At 37.2% G+C, this 15,814-nt stretch overlaps 1 protein-coding gene across 1 annotated transcript; it reads right to left on the bottom strand.

Annotated features, from left to right (window-relative positions):
- Nucleotides 1-53: 53 nt before the first annotated feature.
- On the bottom strand, nucleotides 54-15,755 carry LOC146305938 (uncharacterized). The gene is made up of 12 exons (XM_084712564.1): nucleotides 15,604-15,755; nucleotides 14,785-15,067; nucleotides 6,711-6,862; nucleotides 6,075-6,345; nucleotides 5,840-5,985; nucleotides 4,772-5,003; nucleotides 3,446-3,621; nucleotides 2,847-3,236; nucleotides 2,075-2,407; nucleotides 1,530-1,612; nucleotides 1,048-1,136; nucleotides 54-496 (listed from the first exon to the last, which is right to left on the bottom strand). The coding sequence occupies exons 1-12, from the start codon at nucleotides 15,722-15,724 to the stop codon at nucleotides 466-468; spliced, it is 2,307 nt and encodes a 768-aa protein (XP_084568690.1). The 5' UTR covers nucleotides 15,725-15,755; the 3' UTR covers nucleotides 54-465.
- Nucleotides 15,756-15,814: the final 59 nt, after the last annotated feature.

Here is a 15,814-nt window from a genome sequence, read left to right on the forward strand (position 1 = left end):
CAAAAGTAAGAAGTAAAAAAAATAGTCACACCTTACAACTATCGATACCCCTTATTAAAAAAAAAAAAATAAAAAACTTCAGTGAAAATATTGAATATACTCTGAAAACTGAAAACTAAAACTAAAATAAAACTTATAATCTTACTAATCTAACTCTAATGAATAAGCATATTGGCATATTTTGCTTATATCAAACAATGCAAGCTTCACCCTTCTTCAATTTTATTATTATTGACTACATAAGATCGTTTTGGTTTAGCTAAGAAATGAAATGTTATCAGCACATTTCCAAATCCATTTACATAGAAACTTTGCTTCCAGTTAAAAAAAATATAAAAGGTTAAAAATACTGTGTTTCTTTACAATCTTTCTGTTTTTAATTTTTCTGTACTTTCCCTGTTCATTCCCTCCACTGCACACAGTCCACTGGTCATGAGTTTCAACTTCGGTAAAGGGAAGCAGGACTCATGTTTCACCTCCACCTGATTGCACATACCTGTTGGAGAAAACACAGCACACAGACACTGTAGTCTGACTCCCTCCACATGTAGAACAGCACAGTGATTTTACATAGAGTACACTGAATATACAGTGAATATTGTTTTGCACTGCCTTGATGACTTTACATATTTTATAATTATACAAAATCTTGTACAAACCAATAACATCAAATTTGATTTGGCATCAAATATCCCCACCCACCCCCCTTTTAAAGTACACAAACAAAATATAATTTTTAAATCAAGAAAAAGACAAAGCTTAACTGAATTTGAATTTGAATCAATTGTTGTTAAAATGATCAAATATCAAACAATATATATGTTTTGACTTGTGCATGACAAATATAAATTTTAAATGGCATTGCTGGCATAGCAATGTTTAGTGGTTATTTTCACTAATATGTAAAAAAAAATAGTAATAATAATAATCCAACTCAAAGTGAGTAGAATTCAAATTTCAGCTTAACTTCAAGATTTAGTAAACACCCTTTGGATAATATTAATAAATAAAAAAGACAAAGTAAGAACAGGAGGAAAATTGTCTTACATCTGTGCTATTCTGTTCCTTCTTTTTGTGAAACTCCTCCAACGGATCTTGAAATCACTGATGCCTGTGTTTTTCATCTCTGCCTCCAGCTAGGATGCATACACAAAAATGGGTCTTTAAATGTATTAGAAATTTAATGAATAGCAATTTAACTCTTAGAAATTATGAGTTACTAGTCACTTCATCCGTATTAACACTGCTACAGGGGTGAGGTAATCAGCAGTTGGAATTTATATAAATAAAATACTGAGCAAAAGATAATTTAACACTTCATTTGAATGTGGTGTGCATTAGACTTCCATCTCATTGCCATAACTATGTCATGATCCCTGTCATTAAAGTCCCTGACAGTCCCTAAGACAATGACAGTCTTATGCACACCCCTTCAAATAAAGTGTAATCAAACATTACCTTCTACTCCATGCCTTAACACAGAGGAGTATATTTTACAAATGTACATATTAAACAGTAAAACTTCTCACCTGGCTCAAGATTTGTTGCTGGATGACTGCGTTTCTCATGTCAAAGTCAGTGCTGATCTTCACCATTGTTCTTTTCTTAAAATCTGAAAAGTAGTTGCTGATGTGACTACCTCGTTGTTATTTTGGCAGTTTTATTAAATGCTGTGATTTAAAGAGCTATACCATTTGTTTAGCTTGTTTTAGTCAACTGAATACAAATTGCATCTCCAACCAGCATCACTAATGACTTTCTTTCTACAGAGAGAAAGTAGTTCCTACATGAAACTGGTCTATGGGTTAACCCGAGTCACTGAGTCATGATTTCTAGAAAGAGACATTGCTTTTGCATTTTTTAAATATGTTTTTGCAGCTTTGAGCACCACAAGCCATCTACTTCAATTACATTCAAGCGAGGGCAGACATCCAATATCTCCACAACTTTGCAACTCACGTCAGAACTATCTAGATGAATAAATAGCACTGAGCCAAGGAAAAATAGTTATTTGTGGATGAAGTGTTTCTTTAAGCACTAATGTAAAACCTGCATAAACTTGTACAACACTTACAGTAGCAGAGAAACATAGATTTGGTGTTGCAGGACCTTGCGCTCCATTTCCTGTCATAAACATGACCACAGTTCGGACCTTCTCCTACACTGTCCAGTTGTTCTTGCCACTGGAATCTGAATGAGGAGTTACTCCCATCGGACCACCTCCAGGAGTCTCCGAATAGGCCGATCCAGGCCAGCTTTCCCACCGGCATCATGCTTTGGATTTCACGGTTTTCAGTCTGGCTCCATACACTTAGCAGGTCTGTGTGGTGCTTTCTGCAGTAGTGCTGAGCATCAGTCCATTTCATTGGTGTTTCAACAAGAATCTTTGTTTCTGCTGCACCGTCTCCTGTGACCACAGAAAAAAAAGACTCATCAACACATACTATGAACAGAAAAAAATCAGAATTTCAATGCAATTATCACCATTATAACCATGTTCCACTAACCAGTAGTGCAACTGAATTTCTTTTATTGCTCCTAGACTACAATTGTAACTGCAAATCTTATAAAGAATTAAAAAAATTGTGAAATGTGCCCCCATGTATTAAAATGGTGTAGTAGCAGATTTGAGTTTGATGACCCCCCTCCAGCTGTCTGCAGCTGTGTGAAAGCTCTCTTAGCCCGAGGCTGAAAGAGCCCTTCGCCTGGGGCTAACAGCTATTTTAGTCTAGGGCTAATTGCATTATGAAAATCCCTATAGAGAGACTATAGAAACCAGCTCATCAACTGCAGATACTACGTTAACATTTGGGAATGCATCTGAATAACAGTTTCCATAATATTACCATCAAAGCATAAGAAGTAGTGGAGTAAGTCACAGTCCAGGTCTTTCCATTCACCAGTGTGTTGTATGCCAGCACAGTGCAGGATGCCACTCGCATTGCTGGGTTCACCAACATCCCAGTTCCTGAACTCAGCATCGCCATCTCCATTGTAGTAACCATCAGCTGATAGAGACCACTTCCAGGTTACATGGACATCTTTGTACAGCCCAATCCAAAAGTCGTCAAAGTCATTCCCCATTTTGTCAATGACCCTGTTCATGTCCTGAGCATTGTTGATGGTGGCCAGGTCAGTGTATCTTTCTCTGCAGTAGGCCTGGGCTTCAAACCATGTTTTAGATTCACTGTGAATGAGAATGTAGTCACGACTGCAAGAAGTGGAGGAGCAGTAATCTAGTGATGAAGAAAGAAGAAAAATCATCAAAAAAGACTACTATGAGTGCCTGTTGCAGGTTTGTACATTAACTTTGGTAGAGAGTTTTATAAACAAGAACTGTTGTCTTAATAAAATATTAATGTAAATGACAGTGTCATCTGCAAATGGGTTCACCCTTCAATTTCCAGTTTGAATTTTGTATTGTAAGGATTACATATTTGTTTACCATTAGGTGGAGGTCGCTGAGGGACCTTGTTTTTCAGATTCTCTGAAGTGCTGTAGACCTCCACCTCACACAGTTGCGGCGGTACGATAGGATGGATTACAGTCACATACCGACCCACAATCCCACCACAATCCATGGTCACCAGATATTTAGAACTAGGTGAGATGGCCGAACAACTGAAGTAGAGCAAAAGAAACAAAGATGTTTACTTTTATACTTAATTCATATTATTATCCACACTTAAAAATATATATTTATGAAATTACGATAGATCGCAATATTTATTTATTACAGCATTCTAATGCTGTAGTCTTTTATGCCATGTTCCCATAGATAAGGGATGTATTTGATGTTATTTTGGTGCAAAACGTTGGGAGGCAATTTGAAGGTATGCCCTCTCCTATTCAACATTAGATAATAAAAAAAAATATATAACATTTTACCAGTCCTATGAACTCTCCACTAATCTTGGATTGTCATTGTATGTGTTCATCTGTGAAGTTGGTTACATACAAATGTATTTCATATGCATTGTTCAGACGGTCTTGGGGCATTAAAATTCCCCTTTCAAGTGTTCAAACTGGGAATATCTTCCAAATCTGCCTCCATTGATTGCTGAAAGAGATAAACACCAGTAGGATCTCCTTTCAACTCTCCTTACCCTCTAAATTGGGACAATTTTTAAAAACACCAGAAAATGTGGATACAGTGTTACCACCTAATGTATTTAGGGCTCAACAGTAAGGATTGTTCATTTGCCCAGGGCAAGTAAAATGCCATGCTAGGCTAGCAAATCTGGCAACTCACTTGCACAGCAGAGAAAGTGGTAAAAAGGCAATAAATTATTGTTAAAGTAAAATAAAAGTTAAAGTTAAGTTAAAGTTCAAGAAAAGTCTTTTTCAGTATCTCAAATATGGTGATTTCCCCACAATTATGATCTTAAACTGAATATCTTGTGGAGACTTTGTGAAAAACTGGCATAAAAATCCAGTATTTTCTGACATTTTTAGATTTGCAGCCCTACATTAAACATGACAACTGACTTTAGTTTTTGTTGTTATTTGATAAACACTGATGAATGAAAGAATTTGTATAGGGACAAGTAAAAACACGGTGAACAGGGTGGCCCACTGAGCAAGTAAAAGAAAACATAAACATTGAACATTTATTGATCTTGATACAACAAATACTAGAGGACTTTGTCACTCGAAAGTTAATATAATTTCTTTGGGATTTTCTGCTATGACTGCTGCTGCAGTTTGTCTTAGGACACTCTCCACTTTTAACATACTGTATATTCACAATACTGACATACTGTCTGTTTACCTTGTGTTGTCCACCTCGACCTCATCACTATGGCAGCAGTCTTCATTATAGGCAAGCTGGATAACAGTCACATTGTAGGGAACCAGTAGATCCACTGTCACCCACTGATCAGGTTTGTTTTTAGTTATGCTGCATTTAGAAAACTGACGGCCATCAATAACTCTGCTAGCATGACCTTCAGTTTTCTCTCTTGTGGAAGACTGATATGCCACTCCTCTTAAAGCCACATTTTCTATTGAGGAGAAAAACATTAAAAAATATGACTTTTTTTTTCTTTTTTGCAAAAAACATCTACAAAATAATCCTTTACCAGCAGAAATAAATGTTGATTAACCAGTGGAGTCTAGAGGTGTAACAAAAGTCCAGAGTACACAGTAAATAACAAAAGTCAGATTTTTATCTGCCTATAGCAAGTTTTGATTTTTATAGGAAATTTTAGCCAATAAAAAACTGAATAAAAATTAATTTTGAATATGACATTACTGCTATGTTGTATGTACTGGAAGCTGAAACACAGCACTGCAATAAAATGTCAAATGTAGTGTGTGGGGCTTTTTTAAGCAGACAAAACATGAATCTTATCTAATAGCAGGCTTTGGGGCAAACAGTACACAATTTTTATCGTATGGCACATGTGTATCCTGTTAATGTGTGTGTGTGTGTGTGTGTGTGTGTGTGTGTGTGTGTGTGTGGTTACATTTAAAGGTTTATGTTGAACTTAACATCAGAATAAAAAGCAGTATTTTGCTGCCCTCTCTGGTTCAAGCCTGTTTCACCTCTGGTTGGACTAGTAACCACACCTAATAGTAATGTGGGTCCAAAGTACACCTGTACATTACTGCAGCCAGGTGAGAACTTTAACTACTGAATCACATTTTTAGGGAACATTAAGTTACTCCTTATACAAAAACTATGAAAGGACCCACAGCCTTTTCTGTATCATGCCTTTTGTTCTTCCAATATGGCATTCCCCATGAATAAAGTCAAAGACTCAGCTTACATAGGCAGAACTCTCTATCATAGAAATCTGTTTGGGAAAGTGGCATTTCAATGGTGTGTGGAGCTTACCGAGCACAGTACCATACACCCGTACATCACAGATAGTCAGATTCTTCTGTAGTCCAGGAAGAACAACATGGACGAAGCGACCCTGCATTATTCCACACTGGTAGCTGTATCTGCGCTGTCCCTCTGCAGTGGAAATGATGGCACACCTGACAGGAGAAGTATAGAATCAAAGTGGCTGACAAAGCATAGTACTACTACAGGCGAGTAGATACTTCTTTATTCCTGCTAGTATCACCTCTGGTTGCTAGTGTCACTCCTGAGGCCAATGCGGATCTCAGCACCGTTCAGCTCCCCTGAACAGCAGCCTCCCGCACTGGTAACAGACACAGCAGTTATGTGGTAGATACTGATCAGGTCCAGCTGCCACCAGGGGTTGTCTTGCAGTGGAGCTGAGGCACAAGTTTCTTGAGGATACCCTGGGTATTCATCAATAGCCATTTGTGGAGCATTTGTGTTAGAAGCTGGTTTTGCAGACTGCGTAGCTACTCCTCTTGGTGCCACATTAGCTGATGGGAATATCATGAAGAATGTTATGAAATATGGATTAAAATGAACCAGTTCTTCTAACAAAAGTACAGTGCAGCAAGAAAAATAGTCTATAGCCATGCAATCTTTTTGAGGCTGTGATGGTAAAGCAAACTAAACTGTTAGAAATTTTGACCCGATTGCCAGGACATCACCAAAGTTAAAAAAGATCACAAATGTCTAAAACTATGCTACAGTTGCAGAAAACAGTGCTCCCCCAAAGATATTTTGCAACTCTATCAATAACACTAAATGATATTGTGTCAGTTTCTACTTCATGATGTCTACACAGGAAACCCCTCATAATTCAACCAGTTATAGAAGAAATTGCTCAGTGTTCCATTACCTCCTGTAATAAGGGCAGTGGCGTACACTTTGACCTCACAAAGCTGTAATCTCCTTCCCTGTCCAGGGATGAAAATATTCACATAACGTCCTTTCATCTGGCTGCAGTTGTAGGTCATGATAATGTCACTGGTCACAGCAATGACCGCACATCTAAGAGGCAAAGAGACAAGAGTAAAGAAGAAAAACTTTGTAGATTTGTATTTGAGATTCAATATGACATTACAATATATAAAATAATATAATGTCTCATAGGAAATCCTCTATCATACTACACTTTGTGCGGTGTCTTGGTTTGTTTGATGACAGGTTCGTGTTGAAACCTGAAAGGCATTTCTCATGTGCAGTAGCCACAGGGTCTTGTCTATTCTTTACTGCCAGTGCCAGAAACCTCCCTTTCCTGCCTCTTCAGAGGGATCCTGAAGTCCAGTGTCTCTCAGGAAATGTTTCATTGAGAGGCTCATTGAACTGCTAGCTTGACTAACAAGACAAGCCTCTTGGTTGATCCTCAGGATGATGTGAGGTCTCAGTTTGGCAGTGGTAATGTCAGTGGGAAGCCCTAGCTGCAAGTCAAGGTCTGCTCACATTGACCATTCATTTCCTGGGGCCAAGACTGGTGCTCTGTCCTGAATGGGTCAGTTCTGCACCAGTCCACCCAGCTATTACAAACTGTGGTTTTTACTCCAATGCACCACGCACAAGACAACAAATACTCCTGGCCACGCCTTTATTTTGAAACCTCCCGTCCATGGCCACATATACCAGGCACAAATTAATTTGCTATCTTGCAGACATGGAAAAAACAGCAACTGTGCTGGTGTAACACAGCAAATCCACCTGCACTACCACCACAACAGCTCTGCATCAGGTGTAAGATAGGGCCCAATGTCAGTGTGAATGAGGTGAAAATAAAATGGCACTTCTATAGTTGAACTCATTGTATCACCTGGGATTGTTGTCGCCATGGTTCTCCGGTGAGTCACCGATGTGGATTTCAGCACCCTCCAGCTCATGACTGCAGCAATCTGATCTCCGGATGACTTCAATTGATGAGATGACGTATGGACCCCGCATGTCCAGTCTCCACCAGGGCTTGTCCTCAAACAAAGTGGCAGTGCAGCTTCGATATCGAAAGTGCGAATGAGGTCTGCCATCAATCACTGAGCTTGGTGGATACGAGGTGTCCCACATCGAGGATTGAACAGCCACTCCACCCAGAGCCACGTTAGCTAGAGGGTTAGTGCAGTGATTAAAATTATAGAATCAATAATCAAGTAATCAAGACTTTAGTAAAAGTACAAGTACATAGATTCTTTACTCAAGTAAAGGTGAAAATGTACAGGCTCTGTACTCAAAGTATAAAAGTAAAAAAGTATAAACGTAAAAAGTCGGCCTCTGAAGGACATTTCTACCTGCTGTTTCTGTTCAAAGCTAACTGAACTTCACATTTTCTCTGCAGCCAAGTCTCCATCTCTGTCTGTTTTGTCTGTTTCATCTTTTACATTGTTTTTGTCTTTACACTATTTACAGTGGCTCCAAGTAAAACTCTGACTTCAGGGACAACAAAGAAACAGCAGGTTCAGGAGAGGCGTCAGATGGTTGGGCATCACAGGGCAAAAGGGAACCCAAATATTTTCACATCAAACTGGTGTATAAAGGGCTGATTTCAACCACACCAAAGTCAGTGATTGTTGGAACTGTGGAAAGAAGTTTAAATGACGTGTGTTTTACAATGAGTTAACATGGCAGTTACACTCAGTTTAGTGAAAGAGGGAAACTTGAACTTTAATTACGACGTTTAATTACGAATATTTCCTTTCTTGACTTTTTGTAAGTTTATTTTAATTATTGATTAGTCCACCAAAGCTGAAAAACTGTATGACTTGTACATTTTATACATGTACCAGCTCAAACACACAGAACGGATTTCGGTGCTTTGGTGCTGTGTGTGCGTATTACTTTTTGACAGTTTAGTACTTTTCTTACCTGCCTGGTGCGTAATCCTCAAGCTGAGAAGGATGAACCCTGCAAATAAAGTTTAACACTAATATGATTCAAGACACAATTATTCACAAATGAACATGCAGAATGTATGAATGTATGTAAGATAAGATAAGATAAGATAAGATAAGACTTTTTTGATCCCACAACATGGAAATTCATGTTACAGCAGCTGGATAAAGTACAGGTAGGTAACAAATTAATTTAATTAATTAATTAAACACACTATACATTCAGACTATATACATTATGTTCACCCTCCACTTATACAGATATATGGGTATATGGACTGAATGGATGCATATGAATCACTGAGGAGGACAATTAATTATATCAAGAGAAAATAGTATAGACAGTATTCCTCCTTAATGGCTAATTGCACAGAGAAGAAAGAGACTGAATTGCACAAAATACATGCAGCAGAAATATATACATATCAATTTATGACTTACCCCAAATAAAAATGACCTTCCAGCTCCACTCCATGATGTATATTTAACTACACATTATAGTGTAATGCTCATCATGATGTCCGGTGTTCCCAGCCCTTCCTGAGATGCATTTGAATTGACCTGCATACAAATAAATTCAAACCACTTTCACATCATAGTATGCATGAGTGTGAGTCTGGTAACACCTGACTGCTAACTGTGCTCATGATACATACACAAGAGCCCATTTGAAATACCATAAGTCAAAAGAAAATATAGCTAAAATTTAAACAGAATGGGAGGCTGACTTTGGTGTTGAAATTCAGGATGAAGAGTGGGATGATATGTGGCTAAACCTGTCCTTTGTTTTCCAACTAACAGAACAAAAGAACTTAATTTTTAAGATCAATCATAAACTACATATTATCCCACTGAGACACAATAAAATGAACCTATTTCGAAATTGTATAATAAGTACAAGAACACAGAAGGCACATACTTTCACTGTGTATTAGAATTTTGGTCAAACAGTAAATACTTCTCCTTTATTATGTATTCTTGGTATGCATAATCCCCCAAATGTTTCTCCACATTCATAAAAACTCATGAAATGCCTTCTTTTCTGAGCTAGGAGATGCATTATATTAGAGTGGCCATCAGATGACGCCCACTAGCATCACACAGTGCATAAGCAGTGTAATAGTATACATGCCTCTTGAAGCGTTCAGCTTTTATTTAAGAGAGGAACCTTTTCAGTTTTATAAAGTCTGGAGTTCTTTCATAACTTCCTTGAGACCTGATTGATGAAACAAGAAATGCAGTGGGGTGTGCTACAAATCAAGACTAGTGGGTTAATGAGGTATTGTCTAAACTCAGAGTGTTCTGCCTCACAAAGGAGGCTCTCTTTTAACCTGGCTAGATCACCAACTGATGCTAGGAGTAGGTTATGTTCCTAGTTTCAAATTGAATTGACTGTAAAATAGCACCAGACCTAACCCTAACCTAATTGAATATATAATAATATAATAATATAGATTTTCAGACGAGGGAAGATGTTAGATATGCAAAGTTGCTGAGCTGAACAAAACTGTAGTACAGCAGCACAAACTGTATGCATCATATCACCATGAGAATCTCAGTTTGATGATGCAGAAAGTCTTTTTTTTTTTTTTTTTACTTTCTTTTGCTTCAGGTCATTTTAACATATATATAATGATAAAGAACCTAGACACCACTTTGGATGATGTTTTTAAGCTCAAGCTTTGTTGTCAAAGGTCATTTTGCACGGTTGATACTGCAGCTCAGAAGGCTGATTAGAAGTAGATGCATTATTTCCAATGCACTGTGTCCTGACTGTGTCTTTACATTGCTGCTTTTTATTGTCATTGGCTTACTCGTCAAAGCTGTGACTACCTGTAAACCTGTAAAAGTCAATCTTAATTCTTAAAAATCTAAAAAACAAAACACCAGGAGTCACATAATTTTTTGCTCATAATATTTCTTTGAGGCAAAATTCTGTATATTTTTAATCATATCACAAAATAACATAAAATGTCTGCAACAAGTCATAAAGAACTTGCAGTAAAAATTATAAATAATCAAGAAATATAACAGCGCAGGATTGGTTCTTTGCTTCTGTCTCTCTTTGGTTTTCATCCCAGGTGACAGATCACAACACATTTGACTTGATTTTGTCAGCCGGATGTCCTTCATGTTGACTTTCATGCTCGGAGGCACAAGTTTGGTTCGTGTATTTGATTAAACAAATTTGTAAATTAACTTCAAATTAATTTGAATCTAATTAATGGGCAGACACTTCGTAATGTGTGTACCAACACACACCTGCTGTTTGGAGTAAAAAGAGCAGACAGTCAGACAGCAAGAGAATCATGACGCTGTATGATGAAAAAGAACTTCTGGGACATTAGACATAAATAATGGCAATGCACACTTTACATCCATGCATAGCATCTCATGAGAATATCACCATTCTCAAGTTTGCTGATGACACACAGGTCATAAGTCTTAAGACATATGTGCCAACCCTCCCTATCTTGATTGTCCTTTCCTTTTTTCCTCCCGAGATCAAAATTCAATTGTATTTCTCCTGATTTATGACAAATCTTCTTTTTCTTTTTCATTATCACAACCCATATCTGGCACTGTACAGTGTGCATAACCCCTATCCTACCCCTAGACTTCTTTTATACTCAGAGAGGTTGCTCCTAATGTGGAGCTGAGCTTTTTTTTTTAAGTGGAGTTGACCGTAGACCTTACACCTACATATAAGGACACTGATGTCTAAGGGGGACACGATGTAATAAAGAACTTATCTAAGTGAGCACTGTGTATGTATGAGTAAATATGAATTTTAGGAGGACATAAAGAAAAACATTTCCACAACGCCTTGCAAGCAGGCTACTTGTGGAAACTTTCCAGGCTGCTGCAAACAGCAAAGCCTCTAGCCCCCCTCGCTCCATAAAGCTACTAGAGAACATGCAGCTTAGACTTGCAGCTTTTGTGTGACACAAAAGCTCCAGAGGTTTTTAAGGGATTTTCCAAGACATTAAACTGAGTGGCGCTGGCAGTATTGACAGTGCTAAGCTGTAAAACATCTGCTGAGAGAGAAGTTATTGTCAAGACAAACTCCAATGGGCATTTCTTCTCAATTATGTGGATTATCCTCATAAATTGGCAGTTGCATTACAAGTTGAATTGCAGGTTTTCCCTCTGTATACTGCAAGCCTGGTGGCCCAGCAGGCCTAAGGGCAACTACAGTTTCAGAAGAAGTATTCTGGATTGAAGTGAAGTGAAGTGGCTGGGATGAGGATCAGCACAGATCGGCCCAGATTTCATATCATCCCTGTCTTCATATCATCATCTTTTTTTTTTCATATAAATCCTGCTTGGATTAGCTGTTAAATGCATTGTCACGATGTTGAACAGGGCTGTTTTTCTCATAAAAAGTTGACTTTTTAGGGATATGTGGATGAACTTATGTATTTATATAACCATATAACTATTTATATATATATGTGTGTGTGTGTGTGTGTGTGTGTGTGTGTGTGTGTGTGTGTGTGTGTGTGTGTGTGTGTGTGTGAATTAAAATGCAGCATACACAATGCAGCAATAATATTAATATAAAGTAATATGGATCTATGGATATTTCAATGATAGACAGATAAAGAGTTTAGAGTAAACAGAATGAGGTAAAAAAAAAAAAAAATATATATATATATATATATATATATATATATATATATATTTTATTGGTGGACTAACTAGCCACAAGAGAAATTCATGACAAAGAAACAATTGCAGTGTTTTAGATCATTGTTTAATAAAAAGAAAATTTATGTCAACATGATGACAAAAGATAAATACCTAATAAATACAGTCATTTTCTTAATTTCTTAAAGTTATATGAGGTATATAACTTAGACTGCTGGTAAAAGACATAGTCGTCATTACGCTAAGTGAAGCTAACTGACTGCTGGCTGCACCTTCTTATTTACTGTGCAGTCACTCTAGTGAATATGCAAATTTTTCCAAAAAGTCAAAGTATTCTTTTTATCTGCATATAATGCTGCTTCCATAACATCTGACATGAAAGTGCACAACACATTTAAAATCAACAATTTTAATATATCTTTTTCAGACAGGTTCATGGTTTCAGTGTCTTTGAATGAAAAAAAAAAATGCTGGATTCACCCTTTAATGTTGTCATAATTCCCTCCACCATGTTTTTCAACTGTTATCCAGTCAAGGAAGTAGGACTCATGTTTCACCTCCCACTGGTGGGACCCACCTGTTGGAGAAAAGACAGCACACACACTCTGTAGCCCGACTCCCTCTGCAGGTAAACATGTACACAGGCCTGCACAGTCCAACATGTGAAGTATTACTGTAGGTCGAGTTTTATTAAAATGGTAAAATAAGAAATGACCTTCTAGAAATAGGGTTTGGTTTTTAGTTGTTATAGCACTAAGGGTATTTTCCTCTAAATTTTGACAGTAGCTAGTCTTGAGCCTACATGTGCTGGCTGTGGAGGCCAAATAAAAAAAAAGGTCTTGAAGAAAAAAAAAGATAATTTAATAGTTGCAACTCATCAACAACCTGGGACATTTTATACAGCTGCAGATGAGTTTACACTGAAGTCACTTCTAGCTGCATTATCACTGAAGTTCCTTTCACAAAAAGTGAATTCAAAAATTATTTTTGATTTCAAGATTACATTAATGTATACTACAACAATAATAAAAAAGTTTGAAAAATGAAAAAAAAATCAAAACTGTAGTAAAAACAGACAAAGAGACTAGGAGGAAATTTGAAAATAAAGTCTTACTGTGCTTTTTCTTCCTTGTATGAAACTCATCATCCAGCAGATCTTGAAATCATTTATGCTTTTGGTTTTCATGTCCAGCTCCAGCTTTGAAATATACACAAAAAATAGTCTTTACATTTATTAGAACTTATATATAACTCTTAAACTATTCATCACAACTACTAACTCTGCTAGAAGGGTCTGGAAATCAATACTTGGACTCCCTATAAATGTTGAGTGAAGTTAGTTTGATAAGTTTTACCTTTACCACTCCATGCCTTTACACAGGGGAGTAGACTTTATGAATACGCAAATAAAATTTCTCACCTGACTCATGATTTGTCGCTGAATGTCTGGGTCTCTCATATCAAAGTCAGCACTGATCCTCACCATCCATCTCTTCTTAAAATCTGAAAAATAGTTGCTGATGTGATTACCTAGCTGGCATTTTGGTGGTGTTATGAAATGTTGTCATTTTTCAGACTTTACCGTTGTTTACACATCACTATTGACTCTTTAAAGAATAAAAATGAGTATTGAAACTAATAGTTTATCATCCATACAGCTATTGATTTAAGTTATTTAAATACATTATTAAAATCTTAGCAATTTCATGAGATAAGTTATTAATTTCAAATAAGCTTTCTAAAAAAAAAATATGTAGATATTTAATTTTTTTTTTTTTTCATGTGAAAAAAAATGTGAAAACTGGTCAAATTTAGCCCACATGAGCAGATTATATTTTATGGGAAGAAAAATTGAATTGATTTTCCGTTTCCAAAATGTGAAAAACAAAAAGCTTGGCAGTATTTAAGTGTTTTTAAAGTAGAGATGCAATGAAAAATGCCTTTTTAATCCTTTAATGTGATCTAAAGGGTTAAAAAGGCATTTTTCATTTCAGGTGCAAAATCTGGCAGGTGCTCATGTAGGCTAAAATTAACCAGTTTCAACCAGTCCTATCATGCCCTCCAGATTGTAATTCAACCAGTTATGGTGTGGTTGCTCAGTGCTGTATTACCTTCTGTCATGTGGGTGGTGGCGTACACTTTGACCTCACAAAGCTGAAGTATCCTTTTCACTCCAGGGAGGACTATGTTGACATAACGTCCTTTCATCGGGCTGCAATTGTAGGTCATGGTAATGTCACTGGTCACAGTGATGACTGCACATCTGAGGGACAAAGAGACAGACAGAAAAACAAACTAGTGCTTAAAAGCAGGATGATGAATCCTGCAATCACAAAAATGTTGTTGTTGCAAATTTGTTGGCATATACATGGCAAACAACATGGCAGTCCTGTCTAATTTCACCTATATTACCGTGGATTGTTGTTGCCATCGTTCTCCAGCGAGTTACCGATGCGGATTTCAGCCCCCTCTAGCTCTTTAATGACCCAGTCTGATCTTCGGATTACTTCAATAAATGAAATGTCATACAGGCCCCGCATGTCCAATCTCCACCAGGGGTTTTCCTCATAAAGAGTGGAAGTGCAGCTCTGATGCGCAAAGTTTGAATAAGGTTTGCCATCAATCACTAAGTTTGATTGATACAGTGGATTCCACAGTGACGACTGAACGGCTCTACCACCCAGAGCCACGTTAGCTGGAGAGTAAGCACAGTGACAAACATCAGTGTTTGCAATGTAGAGTCTGCAAGACACTGACACAGAAAAGCCCTTAATTAAAAAAGGGGGAAATTATTTTTTTCACTTTTTTACAGTCTTCAGGTTGAACTGGACACTTAAAAAACTGTATTCTACTCTCTTAACAATGAAATAAAATGTTCCAGACAGTCTTGCCACACTTAATCGCCAATACACAAAATCAATCTTCTTTTCTGTTCCTAGTTATTAAACCGATTAATCTAACAAAACCACAGCCCTTAGAATTTGCTTCCTTCATCAACTGTATGTTGTAATGAATTTGCAGCTGTTTCTGTCACTAATGTCAAATTTGACCTGAATAGAAAATTTGACCTGATTGTTGTTGGATGGATTGTAATTCATTCAACAGTTGCAGAAAACAGACTTCACTTGAGACACTATATGTTGTAAGTCTAAATAGCAGTAACACTAAACAATATTCAGTATCAATTTCAAGTTCAAGTTCAACTATACATCTTGCTCGGTGTTGTATTACCTCCTGTAATATGAGTAGTAGCAGTGTACACTTGGACCTCACAAAGCTGAAGTCTCTTTTGTACTCCAGGGATGAAAATATTGACATAGCGTCCTTTCATCTGGCCACAGCTGAAGGCCATGATAACGTCTGTGATCACAGAGATGACTGCACATCTGAGGCAGACAAGTACAAGAAGAAGAACAAAACAACTGACATTATTCATTAATTA

This window comes from Lutjanus erythropterus, chromosome 23, assembly GCF_056507025.1.
Source record: "Lutjanus erythropterus isolate fLutEry1 chromosome 23, fLutEry1.hap2, whole genome shotgun sequence".
Taxonomy (NCBI): domain Eukaryota; kingdom Metazoa; phylum Chordata; class Actinopteri; order Lutjaniformes; family Lutjanidae; genus Lutjanus; species Lutjanus erythropterus.

What these genes read in the sequence shown, in the direction of transcription:
- LOC146305938 (XM_084712564.1), bottom strand. Translation starts at nt 15,724, where the DNA reads ATGGCCTTCAGCTGTGGCCAGATGAAAGGACGCTATGTCAATATTTTC. An exon ending in GATGGCAACAACAATCCACG is followed by an intron (nt 6,863 to 14,784) that starts GTAATATAGGTG and finishes TTTGCCTCTTAG; the next exon opens with ATGTGCGGTCATTGCTGTGA. An exon ending in AGGAACAGAATAGCACAGAT is followed by an intron (nt 497 to 1,047) that starts GTAAGACAATTT and finishes TTTCTCCAACAG; the next exon opens with GTATGTGCAATCAGGTGGAG.